Below are 10879 nucleotides of genomic sequence, written 5' to 3'. Positions count from 1 at the left end.
GCTTCGAGTCGGGAGTCGCGAGCCCGGCGGAGCCCGCGCAGCCGAGCCCGTATGCAAATTAGCCATGTGACGCCAAAAGCCGCCGGCCCGGCCCTTTTCCTCAGTCCATATATGGGCAGCGACGTCACGGGCATTGAGGACCTGCCCATAAATACTTAGAGCAACACTTTCCGTCTAACCGAGAGAGCAGCAATTGATTAATAGCTCGGCGAGGGGACACACTGTTATAATAACACTACACCAGCAACTCCTGGCTTCCCAGCCGGAACGCAGGAGAGAGTGGCAAATAGCCATTTTCTTCTTTTCTTAAAAAATACAGCAACTTGTTTGCTAGTTTTATTTCTACTGGATTTTCTTCTTCTTTTTTGGTGTTTGCCTTTAAGTGTGGAGGGCAAAAGGAGATACCAACCTAGGCTCAGTCCAACCCCTCTCCAAAAACGGCTTCTCTGGCACACCAGGTAGCGAGGGAGTTGGGTCTCCAGGTTGCGCGAGGAGCAAATGATGACCGCCAAGGCCTTAGACAAAATCCCAGTAACTCTCAGTGGTTTTGTGCACCAGCTGTCTGACAACATCTACCCGGTGGAGGACCTCGCCACGTCGGTGACTATCTTCCCCAATGCCGAACTGGGAGGCCCCTTTGACCAGATGAACGGAGTGGCCGGAGGTAAGTCGCGTGTTCCTTTCGCGGACCGGGACCCACGCAACTCGGGGGTTGTGGGTGGGGTGCGGTGCGTGTGCAGGACTTGGAGGAGAGGGGTTGGGGCGGGAGGTGGTCGGTGCTGACAGAACTGTCTTTGAAGACGGGAATCGGGTGCAGGAGAAACCCGTGGGAGTGGGGATCCGGGTACTGGAGCTGGGCGCGCGGGCAGATGTACCGGGTCGCTATCGAGCCGGCTTGCGCGCGCCGCGCGCGCCCAGTTCCCAGGGGGCTTAGGGGTGAGGGTAGAAGAGGTGCACCACCAGACTTTGGGACTCGTGCTGGCCAATCGGCCGGCGGCATCCCGGCCTCCCCTCGCCCCGGGTAGGGGCAAAATGACGAGAAAGTTCGGGGTTCTGGAGGAGAGCTGCGCGTCTGGAGAGCCGAGCGGCGGAGAAGGTCCAGAGGAAAGCGCCCGCCGCTCGCTCCCAGGCGGAGCAGACCCGACCCGGGGAAAGTCTCGGAACGCGCTACCCGTGCGGCCTTAAGGAGCGCCCCCACCTGCGCGCCGCCCGCGAAGTTGAGGGGGTTGGCGAGGCTGGGAGGAGGGGGCGGAGGAGGAGGGCGGGACACGGCGGGAAGCGGCTCCCAGAGAGGCCCTGCGGAGACACCGGTGCCGCTGGCTTTCTTGGCGATGCGGAGAAAAGTGGTGTCCCGCGGCCCCCGCGCCTTTCTCGAAGCCCCGCCACTGGCCTTGGGCTGGGCCGGGACGTGCGGGTGTGGGGCAAGGTTGGAAGGGAAAGGAAAGCTATGAACTCCTTCCACCGCCGCGCCGGATTCCCTCCGGCAGCCTTCTGCAGAAGCGCAGCAAGAAAGGGAGGGAGGGAAGGCGCCAGAGATGGGGAGCAGCCGGGAAATCACCGACCCCTTTCTTGGGCTCCCCTCCAGGGCTTGCAACTTTGCGGCACTGGCTGGGATCTGTCGTCTCGGTGGTGTCTACCCGGCGCCGCAGCCGTGGGATCCCCAAGCAAAGGAGAGGGAGAGACGTTTCAGGCAGATGAGGACTTTTTAATGTTGTTGCTATTATTGGGTGTTTTTATTGTGGACTAGAGCCACAGATGGCTGTGTGGGGGGGGGGGGCGGGGGGGGGGGGGTTGAGAGTAGGCCATCCTGCTTTTCCTGGAGGTAGTTTGAGTCCCAGACTGTACTGACTGCCACAGTGGGTCTCTGGGTAGCAATTTCCCTACCCAACTCTTAAGTGCCAGGATCCTATGGACCCGTGTGAGAGGGGGTGAGAAGGGATTCTTGGCTGCGTTCTCACCGCTCCACCTCCATTCTTCCTTCTCCCCAGATGGCATGATCAACATTGACATGACTGGAGAGAAGAGGTCCTTGGATCTCCCATATCACAGCAGCTTTGCTCCCGTCTCCGCACCCCGAAACCAGACCTTCACTTACATGGGCAAGTTCTCCATTGACCCCCAGTACGCTGGTGCCAGTTGCTACCCAGAAGGCATCATCAATATTGTGAGTGCCGGCATCCTGCAAGGGGTCGCCTCCCCAGCTTCGACTACAGCCTCATCCAGCGTCACCTCTGCCTCCCCCAACCCACTGGCCACAGGACCCCTGGGTGTGTGCACCATGTCCCAGACCCAGCCTGACCTGGACCACCTCTACTCTCCACCGCCGCCACCTCCTCCTTATTCTGGCTGCGCAGGAGAACTCTACCAGGACCCCTCAGCGTTCCTGTCCCCAAGCACCACCTCCACCTCCTCCTCTCTGGGCTACCCACCGCCTCCTTCCTACCCATCCCCCAAGCCGACCACGGACCCAGGTCTCTTCCCCATGATCCCAGACTACCCTGGATTTTTCCCATCGCAGTGCCAGAGAGACCTACACGGTACAGCTGGCCCAGACCGCAAGCCCTTTCCCTGTCCCCTGGACTCCCTGCGAGTCCCTCCTCCGCTCACTCCACTCTCCACTATCCGCAACTTTACTCTGGGGGGCCCCAGTGTTGGGGCCACAGGGCCAGGGGCCAGTGGAGGCAGCGAGGGACCCCGGCTCCCTGGCAGCAGCTCGGCCGCAGCCGCCGCTGCTGCCTATAACCCTCACCATCTGCCCCTGCGGCCCATTCTGAGGCCTCGCAAGTACCCCAACAGGCCTAGCAAGACGCCAGTGCACGAGAGGCCCTACCCGTGCCCAGCAGAAGGCTGTGACCGGCGCTTTTCCCGGTCCGACGAGCTGACGCGGCACATCCGCATCCATACGGGGCACAAGCCCTTCCAGTGTCGGATTTGCATGCGCAACTTCAGCCGCAGTGACCACCTCACTACCCACATCCGCACGCACACTGGCGAGAAGCCCTTTGCCTGTGACTACTGCGGCCGCAAGTTTGCCAGGAGTGATGAGAGGAAGCGCCACACCAAGATCCACCTGCGACAGAAGGAGCGCAAAAGCAGTGCTCCCTCGTCGGTGCCCGCTGCTTCTACGGCTTCATGCCCTGGGGGCACGCAGGCTGGAGTGCCCCTGTGCAGCAGCAACAGCAGCACTATTGGAGGAGGGTCCCTGGCCACTTGCTCCTCTAGGACCAGGACACCTTGAGACCAGACTCAGCCTGACACACCAGCTTCCTGATGTCCCAGAGGCCCTTGGTCCACTGGAGCTGCACAACAAACACTACCACCCTCTCCTGCCCCTCTCTCCCTTCTTTGGGCAAAAGGGCCTTGGTGGAGCCCAGCACTGCCCCCTTTCCATTTAGAAGCAGGTCCTTCCTAAACGTTAGCCCACCTGAGTCTTTCTTTGGTGAGTTGACTATCACCCTAAGGTCATGGAGAGGTTCTGGCAGGAGGTTTGGTGGGGGCCCCTGGCCTAGAGGGCTGAGGCCTAACCCTGCTTTAAAGGGTTGTTTGGCTAGGTTTTGCTCCCTCTCTCTTATTTTGACCAATTACAGGTTTCTGGCTCTGAATGTCAGAGTTGATCTGAGACGTTTTCTACAGTAGGTTGGGAGATGCTGATCCCCTTCAGGTGGGGACAGCAAAGACAGAAGCAAAACTGACGTGCACTTTATGGCTTGGGATTGATTTGGGGGACGCTGTACAACGAGTAAAGCATGGTCTTTATGCTGCATTGTGTGGCCCTGGAACAGTGAATCCAAGTGTATCTAGTCCTCTCAACCCTTTAAGCAATATGTATTATAAACTCAGAGAACAGAAGTGCAATGTGACAGGAGGGACATAGCAATATCTGCTCCTTTTTGAGTTGTTTGAGAAACGTAAAGATTATTTTTGCAGTGTATATCCACTCAGATTTTGTGTATTTTTGATGTGCACTGTTCTCCAAGTTCTGAACCTTTGGGAAAAAAAAAAAGTAAAGCATTTATGATCTCTTGAAACGAGTCAGAGGTTAACTTATTTAAAAGGGGATGTACATATATTCTCTGAATCTAGGATGCATGCAATTGTGTTGGAAGTGTCCTTGGTGCCTTGTGTGATGTAGACAATGTTACAGGGTCTGCATGTAAATGGGTTGCCTTACTATGAAAAGAAAAATCACTCCCTGGGTTTAGTATGGCTGTATATATCTGCCTATTAATATTTGGAATTTTTTTTTTAGAAAGTATATTTTTGTATGCTCTGTTTTGTGACTTAAAAGTGTTACCTTTGTAGTCAAATTGCAGTTAAGAATGTAAATAATGTTGCTGAACTGACTTGTTTGGTTATTAGCTTTTAATAGTCGTGGAAACATAAATGATTTATTCTAACACAAAACCACTAACTGAGATAATGGATGGTTTATAACTATAGTGTAAATAAATACTTTTCAACAATATTTTTGCTTTAGAAATCATTTCTGAAAGATTTGCTGGTTGGGAATTTAATAGTCATACAGTGATTTTTAGTGCTTTGACCAAGCCAGGATATCCAAGTTTTCTTTGCTAGCCTTTCAACACCAGCCCTCTCACCCCAAAGCAATCTCCATTCATAATCAAACACTAGTGTTCAGGGGATTTCCCCATTACATTAGTGTAAAAGTAGGGAGGCGTTCTTTTGACTCATTGTTCCGTCCTCTATAACAGCCTATAGCTTCTCACCACTCCTGAGTGGGCTCCGGAAAATAAATACTTACAAACAAGTGCCCACTCAGAGACTACACATTTGCAACTGCTTTCAGAACCCTGACCAGGGGCAGGAACTCAGACCAAATGTGGCTTTGTGGAAAGTGTGGTGGCGTGGTCAAGCTGGGAATGACTTTCAGGTTCCTGGATTAGTCTCATGACCACAGAAAACTTTTTGAAAAGCGCTATCACCTCTTCAGATCAAAAATGCATTCAGACACTGCTGATGACAGTGTTAATGGGTTGCCAAAGGAATCACCCCAGGACACATTTCTCCCTGGTTATCCCTATTGGGAAGATCATTAATCTGCCATAGGTTTGGTGGGTTTAGAGATTACCAAAATACCCAGCTCATTAGATAAGGTAGGTGTCCACCAACCCTAAAATCTCAAAGACAATTTGTATTAAATAGGCAAATACTGTTCTCCATGGTACTGGATGATGGTTTGCAAGAGTACACTATGGGGTTCATTTTACTGCAAGCCTTTTGTAGTGATTATAAAATATAAAGCCACCCCCCCCCCAAAAAATTGTCTTTATGAACTTATCTTTCTCTAAAATTGGGCCTAAATATTTTTCACCCACTGCTTCTGGATCCTTACACAAGTTTAACACAACACGTTGGAGTGCCCACTATTCAGCTACACTGCCCGAAAACCCTGCCGTTTGTCCTGGCTGATAATTGATGGCCTGTACTTTAGCAGAGAGAGCAATAGCTACTCCCGGAAACTACTTTTTGCCCTTACTAGCACTAGAATTTGAGTTCTAATATGTGGAAGTAATTAACCCTTTTCTTATTTCTTCCCTGTCCAAATTTCTATAACTACTAAACAGAAGTTTCTAAACTTCAGTGTCAGATTTCCTAGTGACTGGCGTTATTCTTAGAGTCCTATTTCCTTGCTTGGCCAATATTATCATCCTTGCGTGGCCAATTTTGTTTAACATGTACAAAACTATGCCGCATTTTGATAATTATGTTTTAAATGAAGACTTCCCTCCTACCAAAATTTCATTATATTAATATATAGCACACCTAAGTTTTATAAGATCGATGATTGTCTTGCCAAATTTTAATTTTAGAGCAACTTCAGTCAAGATAATGTAAAGTTTGCAAGACTAAAAGAGCTTTTCTAAAAAAAGTAAGATGAAATACATCTTATGATAGTCAAATCAGTTACATAATCACTTTTACATTGACATGGGCTTGGTGAAGTGGAATAATATACTGTAACGTGTTTTTTTTGAGTCAACGTTACGACTTTTACTCCTTGATTTCAACATGTTAGGTCAATCTTTAATCGGATTTTACTTTTGGCTCCACACATTCAGTAGTTCTCACGGGTCATTTTCTTTTTTTTTTTTCTCAAGAAATAAAGTATATTAAGCTAAGTTGGTTCCTTCTTATTGCTTTATTGCATAATATTATTGATGCTTCAGCTGCTACTAGAATTCTTATTAAAAATAAACTTCTGGAGAGTAATTCCTTAAAGATCATAATGCACTCGAGATAGTTCAGTAAACATTAAAAATAGATCTATTAAACCTAAATAAGGTTTTCAATTATTAATAAACAAGCCTATTTAATTTCAATATCCTAACTGCTAATTAAATTAAGGCACACTGTTAGGTATATATTAAAAATGACTGTAGTGCTATTTTAACAGTTCAATACAATGTGTATTGTGTGTGAGAAAGAATGGTCAGCATCATCACAAGTGCCTAAAGTGCCTCCACTCTAAACAATTAAACAAATTTTACAGTAAAAGGAAAGACAAGAAAATATTTAAATCCAAAGATTCTTTCCTTTGTGGATGAAAATATTTTTGTTTTCTTGCACAAGTTTATTTTTCCTTAAGTTAAATAGAAAACATATTTTCTGTTGCAGCAAAATAGTATGATTAAACATTAAATAGTTTCAGATTATGTTTTCAATCAACTGTTTCAAAGCACACTCTCAAGGAAATAAACTTTAGAATCTGCAGGCCATCAGTTGTTGGTACATCATCTTACAGTATAGACCATGAAACTTTAACAGCTAGTAAAAACGTAGTCATTTGTAGCAAGTAATACTTTCCTTCTCTATTTTGCAATAATCAAGTAAGATTTACCTATAAACAATTTCAAACATGCCTTTATTTTCCATAAGTACACTGATTTTAATCCAGAAATGTAAACATCTCTGGATCTGAAGATTCAGTCTTTATATGGGGCTTAACAAATGATTTCCCTCTTTGATAGTAGATGCCTCATTGCACTAAAGGGATCAGAGGTCCCAAGTTCAGACCAGGAGAGTTACATGAGTGTTACTACCCGCACGTTAGAGTTCAATAGCAATGGGCAGAGCCCTGGATTAGAGATATATTGCTTCTTTATCAAGCTGTAGAGCCATAGCACAAGATTCAAAGTCATTTAGAAAATATGAGTGATGACAGAGTCCTCCTGGGATGCCAAGACTGAGGTACCTACAAGTGGATAATGCAAAAGGAGGAATAAAAGGTGGAAACTTTGGGAGAAGTTAAAGGATTAATGTTAAAAGGTCAGAGACCCACTCCTGTTGACAAACATATTACTTTAAAAATAGGCTCACCATTTTCATTAATAAACAGCAATTGGTATAAACAATCCGTGCAAATCAGGCTTAATAAAAAATCAATTCTCATAAAGTAGTAGGTAGATAATACTCTCCATTGATAAAAGTGGCCATTGATATAACCAGAAAATTAAAAAGCTTTAGAAGTATTAGACAGACAACTTCTTACCCATGAGAGGCAATTATTGAATGTTATGCAACAGAAAAGTTAAGTGATTAGTATCATTGTGCTCATTAGTCTTTGTAGGGAAGACAACTTTTTCCCACCGTTGTTACTAAAACAGTCTATATTGCAGGAATACATGGAAACACAATAGCAGCACATGAAGTCACTCATGACTAACAGTTTATGCAGAAAAGTGCAAGGTTTTTCTGCACATTTATCTTAGTAATAAGAATAGTCTTTTCTTAGTGGCTCATTAAAACAGGTCACATTTTGTGTTCACCATTAATTTATTCAGAATTTATTAGTGAACCAAAAGTTTCACTGTTCCTCTTGAACTAAATTAGAGATATCATATTGCTGTTCTGGCCTGCAACAATTTCAGTTATTCTTTTGAAAAGCACCTTAGTTTTTTTTCATTCAACTTGCTTGTACTTGAGAACTTTAAAACTTTTCATAATGAAATTAGGAAAATCGTTTCTCCTTTAATATTGTGCTATTGCCAGAATGGTTAATTTAATGTCCTCCAGGTTATATTATAACATACACATTACTGTCCACAATCTTAATAAGTTAATCTTAACTTTTTGCTACAATATAATTCAAAACAGGTAAGTATGTGATTGTTAACCAAACACATTCATACTGTGCTATGAAAAACACCCATTTGGTAAAGTTTTCTAAGAAAATCGTTTCCATAGCTAGAACTTATTTTCAAACTGAATGCATAAAGAACTGCTTCAAACTGCTCTCAAGTTATATTGAATGTGAAGCTACCATAAACAATATTAGTAACTCTGGAGAATATTCTTGGTGTTATGCCTGTGTCAGGATTTATAACATAGTGGCATGTTGCTTTGAGTAAACATCTCTTTTTTTTGTAAATAATAGTAATTTCATTAAGAATTTTGCTTTTTCATTCTATCTAAAAATTTGGGAACAAATATTCCTTCACTCTGGGCCTCTGTAACCCAGTGTGCATGAAAAGGCAAAGGCACATACTGTTTTCCTACAGGGTCCACACTTTCCACCAATAGCAAATCTCCCTTTATTACAGATATTAGAACTGGACTGCCACATGGGCCAGTCAATCAAGAGGGCTTAGACGACAGCTGGGCAAATTTTAATGTGTTTATTTCTACAATTTGTTATTAAAAGTTTGTGAAAAAAGGAATCCTATTAATAGTAATAAGGGGGAAACAATAGTGCTTCATGGCCGGAAGCAAATGGTGTCAATGTGTTTGTAAACAAGGTCAAGTTGCTCAAGACTATTAAAAGGACAAACATAAAACTAGTTACAGATAGCACAACTGTTCAAGAGGCTGGGAGTGGGGGGTTTTTGGTGCCCTAAAATGGCCAGCAGAATAATTAATTCTCAATTGCGGAGCCTGGGTCGCCAGTGCCTTCTCGCTCTCCCTATAGAAAACCACACCAGATGAAGCAAGCGCTGGCTCTCTCCTGCTGGAGGGACAGGGTTCTGAGAACAGGGCCACCAACAACACAGCTGGAACCACCAGCTCTCTGGAACATTAGGTGTGAGAGAATTTGAAACAGTCAACATTTTCCTCTACTTTTGCAGGAAAATACCGGAAGTAAATAGGGAACATGGAGTTCAACAGCTGGCCAGGGGTGTTTTACATTCAGTTGTTTGGAAGCATACTGATTCAGTGCCTCTGAATCTTCTGGTTAGAAAATACAGCACTACCCTACCACCTCTTATACTATGGCCAAAAAAAAAAGTCACTTGAGGGTAATATAGTTTTTGCATTAAAGGTGAATCTGCAACAAGAAATCTGCTCAACTCACAGATCTGGGGACGTCACATAAACTCTATGTGACAATTTGTCACTGAGAAACGCAGGTGTGAATTTCTTAGTGGATGCTGCCCGAGTAAACCAGATGTGGCTACTGGGCAAGGGGAGGAAAGAAGTTCTCGTCCTCTACACGCATAGTTATGTCCTGGGGATGATCCCCCAACTCTGGAAAACTGATTTAATTTCCCCAACGAGTTAATCAGGCAGGGCAGCTCACTTAAAAAGTAGCTCATCTCTCTAAACCTAGTTTTTGACCAGTGACTTGAACTAAAAACAATTCAAACCACTGGGTCATGCAGTCAATAAGTTAAAACTATAACAAGGAGCCAAGGACCTAAGTGGAAAACAAGCCCTATTTACCCAAGGCGAAGGCGATGGGGGGAGAAAACCTTTCAGTGTATCTTGTATAGAATGGGAACAAAGGAAGAATATTTTCATTATGGCTTTAGGATGGAAGCGCTTCAGATAGCCCCCTGCTCCCCTCCGCAACAAGAAATCTGCTCAACTCACAGATCTGGGGACTCACAGGGAAGATAAGCTCTATGTGACAATTTGTCACTGAGAAACGCAGGTGTGAATTTCTTAGTGGATGCTGCCCGAGTAAACCAGATGTGGCTACTGGGCAAGGGGAGGAAAGAAGTTCTCGTCCTCTACACGCATAGTTATGTCCTGGGGATGATCCCCCAACTCTGGAAAACTGATTTAATTTCCCCAACGAATTAATCAGGCAGGGCAGCTCACTTAAAAAGTAGCTCATCTCTCTAAACCTAGTTTTTGACCAGTGACTTGAACTAAAAACAATTCAAACCACTGGGTCATGCAGTCAATAAGTTAAAACTATAACAAGGAGCCAAGGACCTAAGTGGAAAACAAGCCCTATTTACCCAAGGCGAAGGCGATGGGGGGAGAAAACCTTTCAGTGTATCTTGTATAGAATGGGAACAAAGGAAGAATATTTTCATTATGGCTTTAGGATGGAAGCGCTTCAGATAGCCCCCTGCTCCCCTCCCCCCAAATCAAAACCCTGGTGGCAGTGACAAAGCCAGGAAACGACCTAGCCTCCCCCGCCCCCATAACCGTGCCCGGTGGCTGCGGTCCAGTCGCTGCCCGCGCTTCCCAAGGCTCCCGAGGAAGCACACCAGCCCACTCCAGTAGATCCAATGCCCAGGTGGCCTGGGGGTAGGGAGAGAGCCCTTGCGGTGGGGTGCTGGCAGCCAGGCCCCGATCTGAGTAGGGCAGGTCTTCAGCCCCCCGCTCCTGGGCGCCTGCGGCTTCAAGGGACGACCTTGGGACCTGGATAGGGCTCCCCCTCGCACCAGAAGTCATCGGCCTGCGGGGTCTCCAGGAGCCACACCTCTCGGGGCAGGTCGCAGGTCGATCCGGAGGCCTCCTTGGCCCGGACGGGTTCCAGCACCCGGTAATAGTGGCAGTCCCGGCCGTCGTCGGGGTCGTAGGGCGGGGCCAGAATGTCCAGGAAGGCAGCGGGCCCGTCCACAGCATCGATCTGGTGCAGGTTGTCCCGGTGCGGCGTGAGGATGCAGGGGCCGCTGGCCGCGGTGTA

At 46.5% G+C, this 10879-nt stretch overlaps 2 protein-coding genes across 4 annotated transcripts in view; one reads left to right on the top strand and one right to left on the bottom strand.

Annotated features, from left to right (window-relative positions):
• The window catches only part of EGR2 (early growth response 2), an 11334-nt gene extending 2104 nt beyond the window's left edge, over window positions 1-9230 (top strand). The window contains exons 1-3 of one of the 3 annotated variants that reach the window (XM_005865130.2): window positions 155-458; window positions 559-664; window positions 1989-9230. In XM_005865130.2, coding sequence (XP_005865192.1) covers window positions 646-664; window positions 1989-3238 — 1269 coding nt within the window. In that variant the 5' untranslated portion in view covers window positions 155-458; window positions 559-645 and the 3' untranslated portion in view covers window positions 3239-9230. Of the gene's footprint in view, window positions 1-153; window positions 665-1988 lie in introns of those variants that run through there. The other 2 variants (XM_005865131.2, XM_005865129.2) reach the window with 2 other exon arrangements.
• Window positions 9231-9831: 601 nt separating this feature from the next.
• The window catches only part of ADO (2-aminoethanethiol (cysteamine) dioxygenase), a 2144-nt gene continuing 1096 nt past the window's right edge, over window positions 9832-10879 (bottom strand). The window contains exon 3 of the mRNA XM_014538751.1: window positions 9832-10878. Coding sequence (XP_014394237.1) covers window positions 10592-10878 — 287 coding nt within the window. The 3' untranslated portion in view covers window positions 9832-10591. The remainder of the gene's footprint in view (window position 10879) is intronic.

Source organism: Myotis brandtii, unplaced genomic scaffold (assembly GCF_000412655.1).
Source record: "Myotis brandtii unplaced genomic scaffold, ASM41265v1 scaffold196, whole genome shotgun sequence".
Classification (NCBI taxonomy): Eukaryota; Metazoa; Chordata; class Mammalia; order Chiroptera; family Vespertilionidae; genus Myotis; species Myotis brandtii.
Note: the sequence above shows the minus strand (reverse complement) of the source record. Positions and strands in the feature narration are given on the sequence as shown.